Raw genomic sequence first — 25525 nt, 5'->3', positions numbered from 1 at the left:
CGTTTACATTTGCAAGTTTAAATTATAGAGGTCTGCTGGTGTTAATCACAGTGTTGGCAGGAAAAATGCCAAACATTGCTCTTAACATGGACAATCCCAATTCCAATGAAGTTTGGACGTTGTGCTAAACATAAATAAAAACAGATTTGCAAATCATGTCCAACCTATATTTAATGGAATACACTACAAAGACAAGATATTTAATGTTCAAACTGATAAACTTTATTGTTTTTAGCAAATAATCATTAACTTAGAATTTTATGGATGCAACACGTTCCAAAAAAGCTGGGACAGGTGGTAAAACAGTTAAGAACAATGTTCCTCAATGTACAATTGCAAGGAATTTAGGGATTTCATCATCTCCGCTCCATAATATCGTCAGAAGGTTCAGAGAATCTGGAGAAATCACTGCATGTAAGCGGCAAGGCCGAAAACCAACATTGAATGCCCGTGACCTTCGATCCCTCAGGCGGCGCTGCATCAAAAACCGACATCAATGTGTAAAGGATATCACCACATGGGCTCATGAACACTTCAGAAGACCAATGTCAGTAAATACAGTTCGGCGCTACATCCCTAAGTGCAACTTTAAACGCTACTATGCAAAGCAAAAGCCATTTATCAACAACACCCGGAAACGCCGCCGGCTTCTCTGTGCCCGAGCTCATCTAAGATGGACTGACGCAAAGTGGAAAAGTGTTCTGTGGACCGACGAGTCCACATTTCAAATTGTTTTTGGAAATTGTGGACGTCATGTCCTCCGGGCCAAAAAGCAAAAGAACCATTCAGACTGTTATGGACGCAAAATTCAAAAGCCAACATCTGTGATGGTATGTGTTAGTGCCAATGGCATGGGTAACTTACACATCTGTGAAGGCACCATTAATGAAAACATAGAAAGAAGAGAAGAGAAACATATGCTGCCATCCAAGCAACGTATTTTTCATGGAGCGCCCGGCTTATTTCAGCAAAGCAATGGCAAACCGCATTCTGCATGTGTTACAACAGCGTGGCTTCGTAGTAAAAGAGTGCTAGACTGGCCTGCCTGCAGTCCAGACCTTTCTCCCATTAAAAATGTGTGGCGCATTATGAAGCATAAAATACGACGACAGAGAGCTGTTGAACAGCTGAAGCTGTTCATCAAGCAAGAATGGGAAAGAATTCTACCTACAAAGCTTCAACAATTAGTGTCCTCAGTTCCCAAACGTTTATTGAATGTTGTTCAAAGAAAAGGGGATGTAACACAGTGGTAAACACGACCCTGTCCCAGCTTTTTTGGAACGTGTTGCAGCCATAAATTTCCAAGTTAATGATTATTTGCTAAAAACAATCAAGTTTATCAGTTTGAACAGTAAATATCTTGTCTTTGTAGTGTATTCAATGCAATATAGGTTGAACATGATTTGCAAATCATTGTATTCAGTTTTTATTTGTTTAACATAACATCCCAACTTCATTGGAATTGGGGTTGTACATTTGTGACATCACAAGCAATCAGTGGTGCTGCATATAATGGCTGACATCTAGAAGGTCCAATGATTGCACAGTGCAACAGTGACTGAAAAGCCTGCCAGGGACAGTACATTCATACTGTACAAGAAAACGGTATGAAGAGAAACAGAAGCCATGGAAAGACAATGCCTTAAAATGGTTTTTAAGGCATATTACTAAGAATACTCCTGGAATAATACATCTCATGATTAATGCCTTCCAAAAAAATGAAGACTGCAATTGCCTCACTTTTGTAATGTGTCAGTCCAAACGATGCTGCTTTATATATGTCTACCTTTTGATTAGGAAATCCAAGCCACCTGGTATGAGAAGCTCCATGAGTGGGAAGATGCTCTGGTGGCATATGACAAGAAGATCGACATGAACAAAGAGGATCCAGAACTCATCTTGGGCAGAATGCGCTGCTTAGAGGCCCTGGGAGAATGGTATGTTATTATTTATTTCAATCTTTTGTTTGCCATCAAGAAGTGCCATGATCACACTTCTATAACCTTTTAGCTGTGTGCATGAACACTTATGGTGTATTCCTCAGCTTTGTCCTATTTCGTAGCGGCTTTTACTTTTCTGTAATTTAGTTTTTTCGTCTTTTTGTCCTGTGTAGGACATTGAGTTAGTCAATATGGTGTGAATACATTCATTATGCCTGTGATCTCTGCTTTAGCAGCCTTTTCCAAATCTGTCCTGACAAAATTCCCTTTGATAGGGGCTAAAAGATCGAAAAAAGCTTCCTCTGAATTGAGTGAAGTAATTCAATCCGGAAAGAATGAACAGACGGCCAACTCCGGTTCGAGGTGCAGCCACTCTACTGAAAGCTCACCATAGTGACGGCTTGCTCTCAAAGAGCATTCTTAGGAAAAAGACAGTAATGTCAAAAAGATCCAAACGCTGCATGTGACTAGTCAAACAAATACTGACACTAAGCAGATGGCCATTTACTTATGTAACTGTCTTGTGTCAATGTTGTCATTTTGGTAAATATCATTTATTTATTTATTTTTGCATGAAAATTATTTTTGTGTGTGTGAACCTAAAAAGTCTGAGGATTATATAACACTTGACAAGGTCATGAGTCAATGAAGATGAGATTTTTGAGAACACAAAGTTGCCTGTCAGGTTCAAGGATATTCTTCGGATCCTCACTGTGCTAATCCAAAACTGGTGTCAGTGAACTTAAGTACAGTAAGAATAATAATACTAGAAAACGTTTGAAGGCTTTATTAAAAATACCAATCCTAACTTTTAAAAGGACACATAAAGTTAGTCACCCTTTGAAATAGTAAATATTTGTGCCGTTCAAAATACAAAAATCCAGCGTTACCTCTAAGGTTGAACGCAATCTACTCAGGGACACTTGTTGACCTGATTTGTTGAGGGTAGGAAATCAATTTAAATAATGGAAATACAAAATAATCCACTCCAGGATAAAGCAGTTCCAATCATAAACATTTATTAACTTTTCAGCCAATGTTTTAAGTATCATTTAAACATTCTTGACTATTAATTAGGTGTAAACATTAAGACATAGAAGAAATTAAACGCTCTTCAATAATGTTTTCAATGAGTAATGATTCAAGTATAATGCAGAGATGTTTTGCCTCACAGGTGGAGCTCACACATCCCATTTTAACACTTTAGAACGCCAAAACAAAACACAAAAACTTTTGTAACAAGCGACAAGGTGTGTGGTGACCTTCAACTCGTACTGCTTTGAATGTGAGTCTCCTTACTTCTTGGAAATTCCAGTGTATATTCTTTTCCTCACCTGCTTCGTCTCTTAAAACCATTCGTGAAGGCTTCTTTTGTTATAAGAATTAAACAAACCAACAAAAAGCCAAAGAAAAATCCCAACACACGCACAGTGTTAATCCTAGTGAGGTGTTCCAGTACATCCTGCCAGGAGGAGGCCCTGGGGAAGACCCGGGACACGCTGGAGAGATAGCCTGGGTATGCCTGGGGATCCCCCTGGAAGAGGGCTTCAACGCATAGGCAACTTGCCCCGTGACCTGACCCTGGATGAACAGAAAAACATGCATGAATGAATAGATGGATGGACAGATGGTTTGGAGAAGTTTCCTCTGTTGGCAGCTTAGTTAATCAAGCGAATTACAAAAATGATAGCATGACACCAATAAGCAGTTTGGTCTCCAAACTTGCCTCGTGCTCTTTCTGTGTTTGTGCATCCCTCCATTTCTCATTCTCTTCCCAGCTTGCTCCAGCTATCTTCCTGTATAAAAAGATGTGATGGTTTGGTCTCCTGTATGACAGTCCGTCTGGCACTGATTGTTCTTAATGGAGAATTGATTGTTTAATATACCAGCATAGGTGCAGTCATTTGTTAGCTGAGGTTTCTCAAGTTCTTAGAGTGGAGCGATTGGACGATATTGATTTGTAACAATAGATAAATGAAACATTTTTAAAATGTAAAAAAAAAAAAAAGTATTTTCTTTCTCATCAAAGAGTGTCAAGACCTTCCTACGCAATGATATTCAAAAAGGGAAACAGAGAATTCTATTATAGAATGATTTCCGTGCACCTTTTTCATACTCATTCCTTTTCGTAAATTTACTGTAATCCGAAGATGGTTCAAATGCAAAAAACACTGAAGAAAATCATTGTCAGTTCACATCTAAATTATACATAAAGTGTGGCATGGTGGAGCATGTGGTTAGCACATTTGTCTCACAGGCTCAAATGCATCCAATTTGTCAACACAAAATCAAATGTGTTCTTCCTTGGCCCCTGTCCCACCCCTCCACTAAGCTTTGTCGGAGGAAATTTGGCAGTGCTCCTCTGTGACTGAACAATCCAATTTAACAACCATGATGTGTCTGAATGTTGACATTGAGATTCATGCACTGTTCACAGCAAAACTGAGGACAAATCTTGCAAGGTTGACCACAGTTTAAAAATCCTTGCATCTGATTGATTTGGAACCATGCTACAATTGAATAGGTTACTGTCCTGAGCCCCACTTTTTCAAAATGTTTTGTGGAAATTCAATAAGTATTATATCGTGGATACATCTGATAAACAAGGACTGAAATGGAAGAGTAGTCCTTGAGATACTCACACAAGCCATTGTTTATGCAACATTAGAGGCGTACCTTTCCTGAATTTTTCCTTCTTTTTTTCCTCCCCATTTTCTAAATTGTGTGAACTTGGAGGCAATATAGAATTTTAAGATTCCACTGTATTTTTCTTGTACTTAATTCACACTTGTAGTCCATGCTGAATTTTTTTATTTTTTTTTTAAGGGGCCAGTTGCACCAGCAGTGCTGTGAGGAGTGGACTCTCGTAAGTGAAGAAACCCAGGCCAAGATGGCTCGTATGGCTGCTGCGGCCGCTTGGGGACTAGGTAACTCGGATCATTTTTTATTGCATATGCTATATTAAAGATGAGCTGCTGAGGAGACGTTCTTGTACATTGTATGCGTTTAGAGCCGCAGACACTGAACGATGGATGCAGTGGGTGGCAATGAAATATAAGCACCCCTCTTCACATAACATACAAGTGGCCAATCACAGCATTGACTTAAATGTAATGCATAATGGTGGAGGAAAAACATGTGCCACAGTCAAAGAGCACCCCTTGATATTTGTGGTCTGTGGCTTTGCCTTGAACCAGCAAAGTTGTTTAGATGAAGACTATCTTTACCACATATAATTTACAAGTCATGTCTGGTGTCCATGCGTTATGTAAATCACGGTCAGCTAAGATGAAAAGATCATTGTGTCCTTGAGCATTTTGTTTTATACTTGATTGGTTTTTTTCCTTCAGTTGATTGTTTTTCCTTCAGGGCACTGGGACAGCATGGAGGAATACACGTGCATGATCCCAAGAGACACACATGATGGTGCCTTCTACAGGGCAGTGCTAGCCCTGCATCAGGACCTGTTCTCATTGGCCCAGCAGGTATGTTAGTTACATCATCATGCCTGAAATACACCCAAAGGACCGAACTTCCACCCCCCCCCCCCCCCATTTACTGTACAGTGCATTAAGGCCATATTTTTAGAAAACATAAAGACATGCCATGGAAATACACTCTAGCCTCACAGTTTCTGGTCTTTTCATTTGTCTTTCGAGCAATCCGTTAAAACTTAACCTCATTGGACGAACTGCCATAAAGAACATAAATGTCTACATCGATTCCAGACTCGACCAAATTCCCTCATTTCCTTTGTATGTTCGCAAAGGTTTTTTTTTGTGTTAATAATGTGATACCCATATGGTGTTGAAATGTTATGTAACTTGCCTTTGAAGTAATAAATCATTATTTTCAGGTTCACACAATTCAAACAAAGCTTGTTCCCGTGTACTTTCTGTCTGTGTGGTGGAAGTTGAGATTGTATGAATAGCTCTCGGATGGCGACAATAAAAGAGTCCTCTGTTTGCAGTACAATTTAATAACATAGAATACAAGCTGAATACACACAAAACACTAGGGGTGAGACGTAGGAGGGAAGCGACTGCAGTATCACAGCTGAGCATTGGGCAATTTGGTGCAATACCAAATGCAGGGGAGATCTGTTAACCAAAACACAAATCAACCGGAAGTCCAAAAAGGGTCAAAGTCATAGATAATAACAAGAAGTCCTATGCCCTGTCTTTGGATGAGTTGTATTGAAAATATATTTTATCTAAAGTCTCAATCAGTCTGATTACTAACACCACATCTTGTAGTAAAGTAAAATAAGTGTATTTACTTGAGTATTACCTGATTAAACGAAAATGGCACCAATGCCACTGTTTAGAGTCTGCTTTGACCTACCTTTATTCATTCACTGCCATTGACGGCTTTAGAAGTCAAAAATCCATGTTAACTGGGAAGGCTGGCAGTGAATGAGTTAAGACTACCAAGTCAAGTCAGCTGGTAAAAATACCCCCATAAGCAAATGTAACAGAGCTGACTGCATTATTGTTTCGCAAATGTTCTTTGTAGTCACACAATACATCACAAACGCTATCCGATCAGGTTGTGATTTTAGGCTTTTGATGTTTACTGGTCAACATTTCATCTGATGATAAAAAGGCCTGTGTGAACCAGAGCCAAACGTGTCATTCAAAGTTTTTGTGTGAGCACACCCTTAAATGCTGCTCCTTAATTTTCACCTTAATTACATGAAATTTGGAAAATGATATGGTTCTATGTACCTATTTGTAACATCTTGAACCTGCAGCCATCTGTCCTTAGAGCAAAGTCCCTTATGCAAATGAGGTTCGCCCATTGGAATAGGTTGCCAACACCTCTAATGAATACCAGCTTTAGCATTGACATGAGTAAACACCTGTTGCTCCAATTTCCTGGGATTCATCCACCACTACAAAGCCCCAAGACTTGCTCTCTGTGCTCCCTCGGCCCTCCACACCTCACCCCCTCTAAGGCGAAGATTAGATTCAGGTGTGACCTATGGGACACGGCGTCAGATGTTTGGGGAAAGCAGACTTCTTACTCTTCCTGACACCAGGCCACTCAAAATGAATAACGAGCAATGAAAAGCAGATGGAGCACAGTTGAAAGCTTGATTGTCAACACGAGCTCAGTCTAGTCTTCAGGATGTGGTTCTTAATCCTGACACTTAAGTTCTTTTGATTTCATACGGACTAGTTGTTTTGCTGCTCATGCAGACATGTGCTCCACAAATCTCAGAGGACATCTGTGTCTGTGAATAGTTTGAGGCGACTTTGTAAATTGTCTGTTCCTCCAATGAGGCATAGCCACAGCAATCCCAGGGAGGTCCTCTATAACAATGCTGATGATATAAGCGGCCATCTACTTTGTATTTCATTTATAACTGTTGTAGTCTTTCGCAGGACAGATTTCACACTGATGTTTGTCTTTGCAGAGGGCGATTTGTTCCAATCCATTCATATAGCAGTCTACATACCATGCCTTAATGGTACAGTAATATCAGAGGAACCACGCGAGTGCGTATAAGCACAATATTTAAGTAAGAAGATAGATTTGGTGACCATATTTTTGTGTTGCCTAAAGCCAGACACTGCATTTATCAGGAGCCGTCTGGCCTGCAAAAGTCCACTGAGGGCCCCAGTGCAGTAATTCAAGGGTAAACAAAAACTGACTGACGCTGTAAAGAAAAAGCCTCATTGTCACCTCTTGCAATCTCTTCTAGTGTTGTGCATGCCCGCACATGTGTTTTGGCATGCCAACGTTCCTTTCCCTCCCTGTGAAAAATAAATTACTAGTAGTTGACCTGAAACAGCTGTTTGCCCTGGCCTGCAAGAACTTCCTCAGTCACCGTCTATCATTTTACCCGTTTTCTAATAACAGTGCGCCAAAACAGGAATTTTGCAGACAACAAATCAGCAATAATACAAGGTAAAACCATGCTCTGGGCTAGACCATATTCGGAATCTCTAAATCTTGAAAGAACTACCGGTAATTAAAATGCTGCCTATTTTTGATCACCCTCCAATTTCTCTCTCTCCCTCTCTCTCTCTCTGAGTCAGCACACAGCACTTTTTTGGTTTTTGCTTTGCCTCAGACTATGTCTAATCAGCGTTCGGGCCCACACAGCATTGGCTCCCTTTCTGAATACTGAAACGAATATTAGTCTGAACTTGTTAATGCAGAACAAAAATTCGGCGCAAGTCAAAACTACTTAGCTGATTTTCCATAAATATTTGTGAATAAACTTCACCATCATAAATCCATTATAAGGCAATGATTTAGTAACAATTTGACATTAACTGTCATACAAGTGAAAGAATAAGTTAACCACTCCATATCGAAGCATAAAACCAATAAATCACTTTCTGACAAAGGCTAAATACAAAGGAAATATGGTTTAAATCCCTGTTATGCCGCACACATTCTTTAAATATTCGAATCACACAAATGTAACAATAAATAGCCACCGTGAAAATGTAAAAGCAATAAAATTGAATGATTATGTTGGAATCTTACTAGTAGCTTTGAATGACAATTTTCTCATATTTTAAAATCTGGCTTACTGTTGAAATCCCATTTATTCATTGAGCGTACAGTAATCATTTGATTGATGGAAATGTAAACATTAACTGGTATAAAATGAGTTGTGCTCAGCAAATTCTTGTTTTCTTCATTTATTGCAAAGTATTGTCTGTGCATTTAGTAAATATAAATTACACTGGCAGTTGAATAATTTTGAGCACAGCTCTGTGTACCTTTCCTCTCGTAACGTTTTTTTTTAACACCAATTGTTGAGCTTGTCCCTTCTTTCAGATTAAGGGTCCCACAAAATTAAAGAGAGGGCAAAACAAGAGTTAATTAACCCTTTGGTGCTCACTGAATTAAGGTGTTGCACAATAGGGAAATCATGCATAGCAGTGGTTGGAACACTGATCTGTTGTCCATATTTCTGCTCAGTAATTTCTTTCATTTTTTTTAACCCCACACCCGAGGTTACAATTCTTCCACAACGTTGCTTTCAACAGTTCATTTGATGTAACACTTAGCACTCAGCAGTTCATCAAACTGCTTCGCCGTATGCACTGGCCCAAGTCTCGGTCGGTCACACTCCTGTGTCACTGTTGGCAATGCTTCCTAACAATGATGCAGTAAGCCAGCAAGCTCTCTCATTTGTGAAGTATTTTTAGCCTTGCTTTATTCCAGTACCAGCTGCTCTTGATTCAATAATTTTTTTAATCTTATGATACGGAATCCGTAACCGGCGCTGAGAGTTTTGAATTAATTCAGCAAACCTATAGATAGACATCAGGCATACTTACTTACTTGGTGACCCTGCAGGTCCAGTCTTATAGAACATATTTTCCTATTTAAAAGTATTGCTTCAAACCATATTGGTACATTTTTTGTGTGTGAGAGCAATCTGTAATTATATTGTATCTGTTTTGCAGTGCATTGACAAAGCAAGAGACCTCCTTGATGCTGAACTGACAGCCATGGCTGGGGAGAGCTACAGTCGAGCCTATGGGGTGGGGTACATTATACAAATACAATATATACACACTCGCACGCCGGGCGATTTGAAAAGTAACTCCCCATTTCTAAGTACTTTACAATTGAGTTCTGAACTATAATTGTTGCAAGTAAAGAACATGAGAAGAAAGTGTATTGCGTGGAGTTTTATTTCAAATTGGATATGGGCGCCAGCATTAGCCACCAGTTCCTCAAGCCGGCTGGGAAACCGCATTAACTGATTTCACAAGGAACTTTTGTGGGATGGAAGACATAACGTCTCGTATTCGCCCTTCAAGTTCTTCCAAAGTCCTTGGTTTGGTAGAATAGAGTTGCTCCTTTAATCATGGAACATAAACAAAAAAATTGAGAAAGATATTACAACATATGAATAAATTATATTTTAAAATAGGGAGTTACTTTACGGTCACCCTGTTTATATCTATCCATCCATCCATATATATATATATATATATATATATATATATATATATGGATATAGCATATCACTGGCATATTTTCTTTTTCACTTCTTACCGTTGTTGAGACTATTCCTTTTGGAATAAGCATCGCAAAACGAAATACTTAGGTACACAGAGTTAATCCTCTACGGCTCACTGAACTGAGGTCTAACATTTTGAACTCTGAAGTTCTATGCAACTTAAAAGACCTAATTTTCCCCCAAATCTTAGTCGAATGCCACATTTTATGACCACAGGGGTGTACAACTTCCCGAGGAGATGTTTTGTGCATTTCCAAAAAAGATGACATTGAGTAATTGGTAACGACAATGTCCTTGCGACAGCCACCTGTCTCGTTTATTGTACATTTACAGTATTTTGTCCCCATACATTTAAATGCTTAAATAAAAAACAATGTTCATGTGTTTCCCAGGCAATGGTGTCATGCCAGATGCTGTCAGAGCTGGAGGAAGTGATCCAGTACAAGCTTGTGCCCGAGAGGAGGGACATCATTAGGGAAACATGGTGGGAGAGGCTTCAGGTAACCTCAGCCGTTCAACATGATGTATGGGAGCGCGCGCACGCACACACATGAACTCACGTGTGAAAGCTCAAATGCTGCTGAAAGCAGATGTTGAAAAGGCGACCGTTGCTCACGCGCGTCATTGTATGCCAAACATCATAACAGTTTATGCGCACAAAGATACGCGAGTGGAGTATTAGTAACGGTACAACAAAAATGTATGCGCAGTGAGGTAATGAGGTAAAGATATACTGTGGCTCTACCTTGGCAAGCTTGGATAAATAACTCACTGTTTACTTTTTGTCAAACTGTAGGGTTGCAATGAGAGATTGTAGAGTTTCTGTGTGTCACAGTCGCCACTACTTTACGAAAGAGGCGCAGTTTTGTCAGTAATTTGGAATTGGTTCGGGTTTGCGGGGTCAGACCGATGAGCAAAAATCCGTCTTTTGCAAATTAAAGCAGCACCTTTTACTCATGTTTTGTTCAGTGACAGTTTCCTGGTTACATATTAATCCCAAAGGCACTATATTTGCAAAGATATATTTTTAAAAGTGTCATTGTCATTTGCTTTTTACTTTTATTGAAAGAGAAAAAAAATGATTATCGGTAATTGGAAATCGGGGTGGGGGGAAATTGAAGATTCTGTTTTATTGCCCAACCCTGTTTAAGCAGTAGTCTCTATTAATCACAGGAAAATATCATTTAATTAATACTTAGATCTGTAAATCATCCACACTTCCTTTTATATATGAATGTGGTTGAATTTCTTTGACTGAGATTTGTGCTCTCTGTTTATAATTTATATCTCAGAATATCTGAGCTGATGTTTTATTGCCGTGTGGGCTGTTTTCGTTTTGTATTTACAAACCATTATTGCGAGTGATGGTGTTCTGTTGGTTTCTCACTAGGGCTGGATGATTTATAAAAAAAACAAAAACAAAAAAAAAAACATAATACAGTATTCACCCATTGTCAAAACTGAAGTACTGTACAATACTTGAGTTCATGTGGTTGTGGAGGGCACTGTGATTGGGTTTCCGTTGGATCCCCAAATAACTCGCAATGCCGTTGGCCCCACCTAACCAAACTGTGAGAGCATAGCAGTGGATCACTCGGCTTGTGCATTGATGAAGGCCACTAGCTCGCAAGATGCAGGATGGAGGTCGATCATTGACACTTACCTACCTCGCGCTTATATGCTGCATTTCGGCGGCGAGCCGGAGCCGCCGTGGGCCCCGGTTGCACATAGACGGACTCCCTCAGCCTGCGGGCTTCTCCGTGCATGTGAAAGCAAGTAAGCTTGTCTGCTGAGCCCGTAGCAAGCGGCATCTCCTCCGTGCTCGGAGGGAAAGCTCAACTGAATTACCCCTCAGTAGCGGTGAGAGGGAAATCTAAGATTACCATACGATTACTGTTCAGCTGTATGGTAGATGTTTTTATAGCACACACATCTATCTTCTTTGCTTGCTCGCATGTAACATGAGTGTTTTTTTGTTTTGTTTTTTTATCGCAGTTTTTGCGATTTGATAATTGCGGACATTGCAATGTCAGTTTGAGTTTGATTAATCGTTCAGCCATGTTTCTCATATTTGGTCAAGAAATAATTACATTATGTGGGTAGAAGTTTTCATTTGGCGGTTGTCAAAGGCTTGTAGCCCACAGTAAACCTCAAAATGAAAAGCAGCTTGTTTCATCCTGTCCCATCCATTTTCTTCTCACGGTTTTGAATAGCACCTGGCAAGTTTTCAGACTTGATAGTTGAAAAGAACGCATTTCCAGACACACTACATTTCCGCTGCAGTGAAATGAAGGTACTCTTGATCGGTCTGACTTTTTTTTCCCCCAATCATAAAAGATGAGATTTGCTTTGCGGACCCTATAATGCCAACCCCAGAGCTGTAGAGACTGACAGCCTTTTTTTTTTTCTCTCTCATAATGATTAATTTGGGACTGACCTCACCCATCTCTCCAAGACTCCCTGTCCGACTCCTTCTATTTGATTTGATTTTTAAGTTGCATGTGCCTTAACCTGGCGGCACGGTGAACAACTGGTTAGAATATCCGCCTCACATTTCTGAGGACCCGGATTCAAATCCAGCCTCGCCTGTGTGGACTTTGCATGTTCTCCCCGTGCCTGCGTGGGTTTTCTCCGGGTACTCTGGTTTCCTCCCACATCCCAAAAATATACACGGTAGGTTCATTGAAGACTCTAAATTGTCCGTAGGTATGAATGTGAATGCGAATGGTTGGTTGTTTACATACAGTCGCCTTTCGGCGAAATTCTCCCTTTTGAAGTCAAAATAGGCACTTTACGTAAATAGTATACATCCGATGAGTTTTTCCTGGGGCTGTCGTCATAGGCTGTTTCGTACTCCTTGAACACTGGCAGCTAGCGGTAACTATACTCTTACTCCGTTACAATGATCTAAATGTCGCAAGCTACTTTTATTTATTAATTATTCCTTATCAACTATTTCATGCGCGAGACTACGACTTCGACTTCCGCGTTGGGCGCTGTTTGCGCCAATCTAATTTAAACGCTAGTGACTTTTACGTATAGTTCACCAATCAAACGACAAAAGAAAGTCACATGACCCCACACAACGTCTTCTATTGGGCTTCCCGGGCATAGGTATTAACACTAGATAAGCCAGCCCGGCTATTCGTCATGCCTAAATGGCCACCATTTACTACTCTTGTTTACATTTAGATGTACAAAAACAACAGCTTTCATGTATTGTAGTATTTGTCTGGCACTTGTTTTTATATTGATTGTTTGTGCTATTTACTCAGTACTTGAGTAATTATTTGACTGTGTAAGTTTTACTCTTAAGTATTTTTTTGGAGGACGACTTTTTACTTACTTACAAAAACTCAACTTGTGTTTGGAGGAGAAAGAATGCTGAGTTGCATCCAAAGAACACCATACCTACTGTGAAGCATGGGGGTGGGAACATCATGTTTTGGGGCTGTTTTCCTGCAAAGGGACCAGGACAACCGATCCGTGTAAAGGAAAGAATGAATGGGGCCATGTATCGTGAGATTTTGAGTGAAAACCTCCTTCCATCAGCAAGGGCATTGAAGATGAAACATGGCTGGGTCTTACAGCATAACAATGATCCCAAACACACCACCCGGGCAACGAAGGAGTGGCTTTGTAAGAAGCATTTCATGGTCCTGGAGTGGCTGAGCCAGTCTCCAGATCGCAACCCCATAGAAAATCTTTGGAGGGAGTTGAAAGTCTGTGTTACCCAGTGACAGCCCCAAAACGTCACTGCTCTAGAGGAGATCTAAATGGAGGAATGGGCCAAAATATCAGCAACTGTGTGTGTGAAAACCTTTTGAATACTTACAGAAAACGTTTGACCTCTGTCATTGCCAACAAAGGTTATAGAACAAAGTATTGAGATGAACTTTTGTTGTTGACCAAATACTTATTTTCCACCATAATTTGCTAATGGATTATTATTTTTTTGTTGTCTCTCATAGGTGAGGTATACCTATGATGAAAACTACAGGCCTCTCTCATTTTTTTAAGTGGGAGAACTTGCACAATTGGCTGACTAAATACTTTTTTGCCCCACTGTTGCTGGGATAGGTTCCAGCACGCCCACGAACCCAGTGACGATAATAGAAAATGGATGTGCCTTAACCTGTAGCCAAGTATCATGCGTTACTGTTCTTCCAGACCTTTCTTTCTGTCAAGTTGACTCAAAATTGTAAAAATCGAGATCCCAGAAAACTTTCCCGCAGCGAGTTTTTTGACGATCTCCAAAATGGATTGTAATATGGTCATCGCTTCATCGCAAGACTTCAAATATTGAGTTATACCATTTTGCTCTTTCATGCTCAAAGACGAATTTTTGATATTGCCTTCTTCATGTAAATCATGTCAGAGGAGAGGATGCCAGCGATTAGTGTTTGAAAATGCATACAAGATTACCTGAATGTCTGTTTTTTGTTTCTGGCACGTGGAACCAGACTCATATGTGGGGGCGTTGAAAAGGGCAATGATAGCCCCCAGGGTTTTAAATATACAGCTCCCTTGTGTACAATACCATAAATGACAAGAGTAGGTGCCTCTATTTGAAGACGGTAACGAGTATTTCATCCATGCTTGTTTGCGTGTGTGTTTTCCCTCAGGGTTGTCAGCGTATCGTGGAGGACTGGCAAAAGATCCTGATGGTCAGGTCACTGGTGATCAGCCCCCATGAGGATATGAGGACGTGGTTAAAATACGCCAGCCTCTGTGGCAAAAGTGGACGTCTGGTAAGTACATTTTTCCCGGAAGCAGCCACGTGGTTCTGGATTGTGTCTTCACATTCAAGATAACAATTGTCCAGTTGATTTCCCACACACAATGGAATGCCTTCTATCAAAATATGAAATGCAGGTGTAAGTATTGCTATAAGTCAACTCTTGAGAATTTTCTTTGCATTCTCTTAGGCTGGTCTTAGGCAAGGCAAGGCATGGCAAATTTATTTATATAGCTAATCTCATACCCAAGGTAACTCAGCGGGCTTTACATGATGAAAAGCATTGAAAAACAAACAGCTTTTAAACTTTTAAAAACAAAGTACAGAAAAAAGATAGTGAAGTGAAGTTATATATTTGAAAATTCAATAAGTGTAATTCTTTTATGCGTTTAGTTTTACAGTGAACTTCAACTGGAGTGTTAATAAACGACTTTACCCAAACAACATTCACTTACTGTGTTAGCACCTTAGCAAACTGTTGTTGCGACCACGTGGGCGCTGCAAGCTGTCCGGGTGCTGCTGGAGCGGAGTAGGAATGGATTGCTTGAGTAAGAGTGGTAAAGTGGAGATTTTAGATCCATTCCGGTCCGATACTTGTTTTGTTTTTCTGCAATGGACCGATTTCCGAACCCAAAGATCGGATCGGAACACCCCTAAATTTGCAGTGTTTTATTGAATCTGCTTTCCCAAATATAAACGTGAAGTCTATAATTGACTAGGATTTCAACCTTTTTGGACAATGATCAAGTGGCAAGGGACCCTTAATCTGTGTTTAAAAACAGCAATTGTGGGTCTGCTCATTTCAAGTCATTTTCCATCTTTCACCTCACTGTTATTCTCATTGATTGCAAAGAATTATAGATAATCAGCCACACAGCGCACACACAAAACACACAACACGCTTGAATGACTGTGATGTAACTGAAAGTGAAAGCAATGGCAAGCATAATGGGGAATATGAATACAGGGTGTTGGAAAAAATGACCCCTCTAAGACTTATTTTTCTCATTCTACCTTTGCTTCCAGGAAGCTTCTTAACTTATTCCTAAAGATGTGTCATTGTGGTTACATAATGAAAGTCTGTAAGGTCTCAAGGCCTCTTTGACAAAGGGCCACAGGGTCTCGGTCTTCATGGTCTATAAACCTCCTGACAATGCTCTTCATCCTGCTGTGACGCTTTTACCCGTCTTTGACTTTCTTGCCCCTTTGCCCGCAGGCTTTGGCCCATAAGACCCTGGTGCTCCTTCTGGGTGTTGACCCGTCTAAGCAACTTGATCACCCACTGCCCACAGCCCACCCGCATGTCACCTATGCATATATGAAGTACATGTGGAAGAGTGCCCGCAAGGTAAGCACACGCAACCTCTCTTTTTGTTCATCCCCCTTGGTGGAAATACAGTGGGTACGGAAAGTATTCAGACCCCTTAGATTTTTCACTCTTTTGTTATATTGCAGCCATTTGGTAAAATCATTTAAGTTCTTTTTTTTCCCCTCATTAATGTACACACAGCACCCCATATTGACAGAAAAAAAACGGAATTGTTGAAATGTTTGCAGATTTATTAAAAAATAAAAACTATCACACAGCCATAAGTATTCAGACCCTTTGCTCAGTATTTATTAGAAGCACCCTTTTGCGCTAATACAGCCATGAGTTTTTTTGGGAATGATGCAACAAGTTTTTTACACCTGGAGTTGGGGATCCTCTGCCATTCTTCCTTGCAGATCCTCTCCAGTTATGTCAGGTTAGACGGTGAACGTTGGTGGGCAGCCATTTTCAGGTGATCAATTGGGTTTAAGTCAGGGCTCTGGCTGGGCCATTCAAGAACAGTCACAGAGTTGTTCTGAAGCCACTCCTTTGTTATTTTAGTTCTGTGCTTAGGGTCATTGTCCTGTTGGAAGGTTAACCTTCGGCCCAGTCTGAGGTCCTGAGCCCTCCGGAGAAGGTTTTTGTCCAGGATATCCCTGTACTTGGCCACATTTATCTTTCCTTCGATTGCAACCAGTCGTCCTGTCCCTGTAGCTCAGGGGTGTCAAACTAATTTTTGTCTCGGGCCGCATTGTAGTTATGATTTCCCTCAGAGGACGGTTAGAACGGTGAAAAATAAATAAATAAACGTTTAATCACCCAATCATATTATTACCATTACACAACAAATTGAGGGATAACTAGTTGAAATCAGAAGACGAGGATAATAGTTTGTGCAAGTATTGTTTAAGTTACTGTAGAAGAAGGGTTTGGTAACAGAAAAATGCAATATCATGTGGATCTGGCCCCCGGGCCTTGAGTTTGACACCTATGCTATAGCTGAAAAACACCCCCACAGCCATGATGGTGCCACCACCATGCTTCACTGTTGGGACTGTATTGGACAGGTGATGAGTAGTGCCTGGTTTTATCCACACAAACTGCTTAGAACTTTTTTGGCCTTAATTCTATCTTGGGATCATCAGACCAGAGAAGCTTATTTCTCATCTTGGAGTCCTTCAGGTGTTTTTTTTTGTTTTTTTTGTTGTTTTTTTTTATATAAAGCAAACTCCATGCGGACTTTCATGTGTCTCGTACTGAGGAGAGGCTTCCGTCGGGCCACTCTGCCATAAAGGCCTGACTGGTGGAGGGCTACAGTGATGGTTGACTTTCTAGAACTTTCTCCCATCTCCCGACTGCATCTCTGGAGCTCAGCCACAGTGATCTTTGGGTTCTTCTTTACTTTTCTCACCAAGGCTCATCTTCCCCTGTTGCTCAGTTTGGCCGGATCGCCAGCTCTAGAAAGGTTTCTGATCGTCACAAATTATGAGCGGATTATGAAGGCAACTGTGCTCTACAGAAATGTTTTCGTAACCTTGGCCCGATCTGTGCCTCGCCACAATTCTGTCTCTGAGCTCTTCTGACAGTTCCTTTGACCTCATGATTCTCATTTGCGCTGACATGCACTGTGAGCTGCAAGGTCTTATATGGACAGGTGTGTGGCTTTCCTAATCAAGTCCAATCAGTATAATCAAACACAGCTGGACTCCAATGAAGGTGTAGAACCATCTCAAGGATGAGCAGAAGAAATGTAATGTAATGTAAGAAATATTTCAGTTTTATTTGTGAATAAATCTGCAAAAATTTCAACAATACATTTTTTTTTCTGTCAGTATATGGGGTGCTCTGTGTACATTAATGAGGGGAAAAAAGGAACTTTAATGATTTTAGCAAATGGCTGCAACATAAAAAAAGAATGAACAATTTAAGGGGGTCTGAATACTTTCCGTACCCACTGTACAGTAATACAAAGGAGTTGAAAGTTTCAAGCTATCAGTCTTGTGACCACTTACTATTTTTTCGTGCGTCCTGTCTGGGCTCGGCCGTTTTGACTCTGCATGTCGGCCTAAGGCCGCAGACATTTATGTTTCCATCACAACTGTAGCCCGCTGTAAAGACAGTCAGTAACGTTAGACGTGCATGAGTCAGTCATTCAAGAGCAGCGGTTTATGATTTATGGCATTAAAGCAGGACACAAAACATTTTGTTTCCGATAAATTCCTTGCAATTAAAGTCCTGCAGGGAAACTTTGAATCACTTGAAAGTTGAGACTTCATTTTTTGATATCATTTCAAAGTAAAAACAAAACCTAAGACTCATATGTAATCATTTTAAATTTGGCAAATGAAAAGATAATTCAAAATAGTGTAGTGTTTTTTTTACTCTTACAGCATTTACTGACAAAGTGAAGCGTGAACTAAACAAGCCATAATCACAATGGATAGACTGATTGACGGATACACTGATTGATATATATATATATATATAGCCTTGAACCATGCAGCAAAATTGCAGTCACTAATTCGATAATTTTCTTTTGAAAATGTTTACAAATTGAAAACACAATATATTCATTCAATTTATTATTAAATTGTTAGGTCTCACATTCCTGAATTTGACAAATTATGAATAGGTAGGTAGATAAATAGCACACAAAAAAAAACATTAAAAAAAAGTACAAAATTAGCTTATAACAAGTTCAAAACTGTCCAAAAACAAGTTACTTTTTATTTGATGAGTCTTATTTCAAGTGTAATCAGATTACTTTTGACTACAAATAAGACAAGGACCTGGCCCCTCCCCGATACCGCCAGAAGCACCAAAAGCTGATTTGAGGCCCATGCCATCACAGTGCTTGACTGGTCAGCCAACTCGCCTGATCTAAACCCCATTGAGAATCTATGGGGTATTATCAAGAGGAAAATGAGGCGCTCCAGACCCAAAAACAAAGAAGAACTGACAGCAAGCATCAATGAAATCTGGGCTTCCATAACTCCCAGGCTCTTTTTCCCTTCTCTTAAAGTCACTCTTTACACTGTTCAGAATAATCATTTGATCTATTTTCATCGGTGTGCTTTTGCCTTTGCTTATTTTCTTTTCTTTTTTTGTATAACACTTGCATTTTGAAAAGACATGCTAATGTCATTAATGTGACCTTGCTTGACCTCAGTTCAGCAGTGAGCATCAAAGGGTTAACTCTGCTTGTGTCAATGGCAAAACCCCAACAAGGTGTGAGAAGAGACGATAAGAAATGTGCACCGAAAGGATATTAACATTCAATGCATTTCGGTGTCAACTGTTATAAAAACTCATTAAGCCACACATCACGTGTTTTACTGTTTTCAACTTTTACTATTAGCAGTAATTAACATACTTTGACACTTGTCATACAAGTCTAAGGAATGTTAGAATATTACTTAAATTGCATGTACAGTTTAAGAGTTTTTATGAAGGTAACTTGAATGGATGCATTATTTCTATTTGCACTTAAATGTTAAGAAAGCTCCCCCAAAACATTGACTCGGGTTTTCATTTTCATTTTCTCCCTCTTCAGATTGATGCCTTCCAGCACATGCAGCACTTTGTGCAAGGGATGCAGCAACAAGCCCAGCATGCAATTGCAGCTGAAGACCAAAAACACAAACAGGAGCTCCACAAACTGATGGCAAGGTTAGTCCCATTTGTAAAAGCACGCTACTTTACTACCAAATACTATACGGATGGACCTCTAATCTAGTTCATCCTGAAGGTGTTTGACAGGCTTGAGGTTTTGTTCATTTGTACTGTATTTGTGGAAAGATGTCCAGGAGGCATACTTGAGATAATAACTGTTCAACTCATTTGCGTCGGGTTGCTTTATTTTCATTTGCAGTGTCTGTACATCATTATTGCTGTTTGCTGTGCCAACTGCCATACAAGCACATCAGCCAAAAGTACAACTCAACATGCTAATTGAAGGAAAATGTAGCCTTGTGTTTTTTTCCTGTTTTTAAAAAAAATTAAAAAGCACCATTGCACCTTGACGTTTATTCCCAGGGTCTTTTTCAAGGCGATCCAGATCCTTGCAATGTAAAATTAGGACTTTATCACACGCAGCTCCTCATCAGCAACCCAAACATTGCGACATGCCGTCAAATGTCACATATGCGGTGTGCCTCCTCAACAACGCTGCTGGTTTTTCACCTTCACGCCTCCCACTGAATGCTTGACTGACAGCTCTGGCAGAAAGGTGCAGCTCACTGTGGGAAACCATGCGCAGCATGAAATCTTTTTCAAAATGTCAGCTTCACGGCAGCTGTTAAAAAAACCTGACATTCCGAGAGTTTCCTGCATTGTCAGGCGCTGATTACGGAGATGTGATACTGATTTAGAGTAATGGAAAATAGAAAGCAAAAACCTGCAATGAATATTATCTCAGATAGCTATGTAATTCCATTTTGAATTGTCCCACAAATATGATATGTGAAAACAAGAAACTAACAAACTACCCTAACTTAAGAAGTAACGACATGTATTGGATTCCTACTTTGTAGTTAGGGTTGCATGATTGTGGCCAAAATAATAATCACAATCATTTTTTTATCAGTATTATAATCACGATTCTTCCTCCTGTTCGGGAAAAATCTTTATTTGTGTTGCACTACTTTTCAACAAACAACATGTAACAGTTTTTAGTGCAAAATGAACCTTTAAATTTCAATAAATGAGCGATAGTAATAATAAAATATAGATGCACCTTAAAATAAATTCCACTTTACCAAGGGCTAACTGAAAAAATAGTTATAACCTTCGCCTTTCAATTGGAAAAGAGACACATATGTTATTGGACTTGGACAAGGCGTTCGACCGTGTACCTCGGGGAGTCCTGTGGAGGGTGCTTCGGGAGTATGGGGTACCGAACCCCCTGATACGGGCTGTTCGGTCCCTGTACGCCCGGAGTCAGAGTTTGGTCCGCATATCTGGCAGTAAGTCAGACTCCGCCAAGGCTGCCCTTTGTCACCGATTCTGTTCATAACTTTTCTGGACAGAATTTCTAGACTCAGCCGAGGCGTAGAGGGGGTCCGCTTTGGTGGCCTCAGTATTGCATCTCTGCTTTTTGCAGATGATGTGGTTCTGTTGGCTTCATCAAGCCGTGACCTCCAACTCTAGCTGGAGCAGTTTGCGGCTGGGATGAAAATCAGCACCTCCAAATCTGAGACCATGGTCCTCCGTCGGAAAAGGGTGGCGTGCCCTCTCCGGGTCGGGGATGATATCATGCCCCAAGTGGAGGAGTTCAAGTATCTTGGGGTCTTGTTCACGAGTGAGGGAAGAATGGAACGGAAGATCGACAGGCGGATCGGTGCGGCGTCTGCAATGATGCGGACTTTGTATCGGTCCGTTGTGGTAAAGAAGGAGCTAAGCCGAAAGGCGAAGCTCTCGATTTACCGGTCGAGCTACGTTCCTATCCTCACCTATGGTCACGAGCTGTGGGCCAAAAGAACGAGATCCCGGATACGAGCGGCCGAAATGAGTTTCCTCCGCAGGGTGTCCGGGCTCTCCCTTAGAGACGGGGTGAGAAGCTCGGTCATCCGGGAGGATCTCAGAGTAGAGCCGCTGCTCCTCCACATCGAGAGGAGCCAGATGAGGAACGCCTCGGGACCCCCCCGGAAGAGCTGGATGAAGTGGCTGGGGAGAGGAAAGTCTGGGCGTCCCTGCTAAAGCTACTGCCCCCGCGACCCGACCTCGGATAAGCGCTAGAAAATGGATGGATGGATGGATATGTTATTGGGAAAATATGGTCATAAAATCAGTATGTGAAATAAATATTTTAAAAATTACACAATTTAACAAAAAAACACTTTCAAATGTAAAGAGAGCAGTGTTGCTTTTGCACAAAACTACCTAAAGGAATTGTGGCTAAAAAGTGTGTGCGTGTGTGTGTATATATAAATAAACCTGCTGCCAGATATCTGGATTTTCAAATTTTTTTTAAATGAGTGTAGTTTGTTTCCCTTATTAAATGTGATGATTTTTGTGCCCTTTTTGTTATTCTTTTGCACAGATGCTTCCTGAAGCTGGGAGAGTGGCAGCTTAGTCTGCAGGGCATCAATGAGAGCACCATCCCCAAGGTCCTGCAGTATTACAGCCATTCCACCGAGCATGACCGCAACTGGTACAAGGTCAGCCCCACCCCTCGCTCTTTCCACTCTTAACCTTCCTCTTTCAACCTCTCTGGCCACAGTAAAAAAAAAAAAAAAAAATCCAGCTGTGTCAGTAGGAGGTTTTCCTCATGAGAGAAAGTCTCCAGTTTAATGCCTCTGAACACAAACATGTCCTAACAATGATGTTTAGGTTCAGTCAGTGGTGCATGGCCCATTTATATAGATCTGTGGATGGTTGTGGTTCGAGTGCCTCCTCCGGTATATCAAAGATTTCAGGGAATTGAGATGATGGTAATGAGAACAGTATTTTGTTTTTGTGCAGGCCAGTGCTTCAGGCTACAGGGATGTTAACATTTTACTCACCTATCCAGCATCCTACCCATCTGGCCTCGCCAACTCCCTTAAGCTTTTAACCTTTAAAAGGTTTAATAGGTTGTTGCATAACCCAACAAACATCACACTCACACATGTTTGGATCACCCTTTGAAGACCTTTTGTCACACCCTGAACTGGAAAAATTACATCATGATCCATCATCATGGTGGAAGTCATTGCCAGTCATTTGCCCCCTTCCTTTCACTCCGCGTGTACCATCTTTTGGCAGGCCTGGCACGCTTGGGCGGTAATGAATTTCGAGGCAGTGCTGCACTACAAACACCAGAACCAGGCTCGAGATGAGAAGAAGAAGTTGCGGCACGCCAGCGGTGCCAGCGCCAACAGTGAGGCCAGCAACAGCGACAGTGAGGTTGACAGTAACGAGCACAGTCCTGTTCCCTCGCCAGGACAAAGAAAGGTTAATGAGGTGAGAATGGTAAAAAGACTGAAATATTGAAATAGAGACTTAAGGTCATATCACAATCTATTGGACCCAGCACTAGGCATGGATATAATAATCTTAAAGAATTCGGTCAATTGTGTAGAATTGATTGTTGATCATTTTGTCACGAAACAATTGATGCCAAATGGAGTCCGCTCCTTGACTGCAACCACCAGAGGTGTTGGTATCAGTCGAAACTTGATTTTGGTATTAAGAACAACAGCCAGCTATGGAACAACTCCTCGGAGCGGCATGATTCTACTTAATCAAACACTGGCATGGAAATTAGAGTTTCAAACAGTCTGTTAGAAATTCTCCCATCCCTTTCAAAATATTTAGAGAATGCCCCTAGACTCGCTAGGTATGAATGTACAGCTGAAAAGATCAGTTCTGCTTTGATGCTAGTCCGGACAAATAGCACCATTGTGGCACAGTGAAGATGAAAGTGAGAATCAGAATCAGAATCATCTTTATTTGCCAAGTATGTCCAAAAGACACACAAGGAATTTGTCTCCGGTAGTTGGAGCCGCTCTAGCACGACAACAGTCAGTCAATTGACAGAGAACACTTTCGAGACATAAAGACATTGACAAAAAACACTCACTGAGCAATAAAAGGTTAATAGTTATCTGGTAATGGCGGTACATGTTTTTTTTTTTTTTTTGACAATTGTGCAAAAGATGCAGACTCCTCTAGCACTTAGAGCAGTTCGAATGACTAATATTCCAATAGTCCGGTGCGAAGGGCGCCGAGACTTCAAGGAGTTTATGCAGTTTAAAGTGACGAGTAGCGCGATAATCTGGGACAATGTTGATTGTGCACATCTACCACGTCTACGTCTTGTTCACAATTTAGTGAGTTTGTTGTTGTCGCTGGAATCATCACGCAAATAAGCATCTTTATGCAAGACTGTGCATAATATGATGCTTCCTGCTGAAAAGTATCAAATAAAATGAGACAAGTTCTCCCGAAAGGGATATTTTTGCATCACACGGTGGACAGTTGTACATTTTTATGTTTTTGCGTCTTTTTGAAAGCTTATTTTTGGATGGATGGCTGAATACTTTAGCCACAATAAAATAGTGATTTTACAAAGTAATTCACAAGATGGATGAAATGGCAATGGCAATGCTTGTCGAATTTGCTGGCTATTGTCGAGCTGCCTCTGAGCAAGGCACGGTCCTCGCCACCCTAGGTCAAGTGGTGCAGCAGTCTTCTTTCACTCTGAATCTCTCCTTGCATGCCTGCATGTTTGTGATTCAATTCTATCTGTGGTGTGCTACACAAAGTATATTTTGAAGTGTGAGTTGAATTTCCACTTGAGGGACGATGAGCAGAATGAATACCGAATAACAAAAAAAAATGAATTTGCATAATGCCATCTGTTTTTAATGTCACAAAGTTTAGTCTCCTGTATTCTTTTTATCATATAATTTGAATGGAATGGGTGAATAATGTTGTGAACTACTGTTTTCATGCCAGCGTTGAACTGAGAGAGAGTGCCTGGAGATGCAATGTTGCTCAACTTGCCTTCCCTGACAAGATATATGGTTCAGCTTTAGACGAGTTGAAACCGAATGAATAAACAGCGCATCCACAGGTTGCAGCCAAATACTATACTATAGTGCATCAGTCCCTTGCTTCAAGCAAGGCCTGATAAATCAACATAATCTTTAACTGCCAATTAAAAGTGGGAAATATAAAGACCATATATTAATCCATCCCTCCAATTTCTGTACCGCTTTAATCATTGCAGTCATATGTTCCGCTATGCGTCTTTTTTTTTCTCTTGAAGACATTGCTTCTGTACACGGTTCCTGCTGTCCAAGGGTTCTTCCGCTCCATTTCTTTGTCCAGAGGAAACAACCTGCAGGACACACTCAGGTGAGTCCAAAAGCCGCCTTGTGTCGTCAAAGCAAACGTTGATCGCATGACTCTGAATGTGGGTTTGAGAGGACCTCTAGTGGTTGGTTGTTCTTCCACTCAGGGCGCTGTGTGAGAACAAGGAGAGTTCTTTTTACACATCCATCCGTCCATCCATTTACTGTTCCGCTCATCCTCGCAAACTATTTTATTATTGTACTTTTTAGGGTTCTCACTCTGTGGTTTGACTATGGCCATTGGCCTGAAGTGAATGAGGCCCTCGTGGAGGGCATCAAGACCATCCAGATCGATACCTGGCTGCAGGTAAAACATACTATTGTCATCAATTAATGGCCACGACACAAGACAGTTTTGTCCTAGTTATAATTTTTCCATCACCAATGTTTAGTCTGTTCATTAGTTTACCGTACGCTTGTTTGTATTTTAATCATTATTAATGACATTGTTGTCGATGAAAATGAGAGTCCGCCCAATGTTTACCAATGTTTTATACAGAAATATACTGTGTAGTTAGGGTCTGAAGACTTTATATAAAAGTAGTTTCATCGCATTTGGCAGCAATTTAATAAAAAAGAACAAATGACACATTTTCCCTGTCAACTGTCATGTTATAACACTTATTTGTTGTAGTTGTGAGGTAAAAATTGTTAAAGCCTTGCTGGGGATCTGCCATCTAAGTTCTCATCTCTGTGTTTGCTATT

The 25525-nt window shown here is 40.7% G+C and overlaps 1 protein-coding gene across 3 annotated transcripts in view; it reads left to right on the top strand.

Annotated features, from left to right (window-relative positions):
* Positions 1–25525, top strand: part of mtor (mechanistic target of rapamycin kinase) — an 86257-nt gene that overhangs the window by 46271 nt on the left and 14461 nt on the right. For all 3 annotated transcript variants that reach the window (XM_061767263.1, XM_061767282.1, XM_061767273.1), the window contains 12 exons: positions 1798–1937; positions 4767–4867; positions 5310–5425; positions 9374–9451; positions 10329–10436; positions 14562–14687; positions 15891–16022; positions 19537–19652; positions 22024–22141; positions 22728–22925; positions 24736–24824; positions 25031–25127. In XM_061767263.1, the coding sequence (XP_061623247.1) occupies positions 1798–1937; positions 4767–4867; positions 5310–5425; positions 9374–9451; positions 10329–10436; positions 14562–14687; positions 15891–16022; positions 19537–19652; positions 22024–22141; positions 22728–22925; positions 24736–24824; positions 25031–25127 (1419 nt within the window). The remainder of the gene's footprint in view (positions 1–1797; positions 1938–4766; positions 4868–5309; positions 5426–9373; positions 9452–10328; positions 10437–14561; positions 14688–15890; positions 16023–19536; positions 19653–22023; positions 22142–22727; positions 22926–24735; positions 24825–25030; positions 25128–25525) is intronic.

This window comes from Phyllopteryx taeniolatus, chromosome 1 (assembly GCF_024500385.1).
Source record: "Phyllopteryx taeniolatus isolate TA_2022b chromosome 1, UOR_Ptae_1.2, whole genome shotgun sequence".
In the NCBI taxonomy this organism is placed as follows: Eukaryota; Metazoa; Chordata; class Actinopteri; order Syngnathiformes; family Syngnathidae; genus Phyllopteryx; species Phyllopteryx taeniolatus.
Note: the sequence above shows the minus strand (reverse complement) of the source record. Positions and strands in the feature narration are given on the sequence as shown.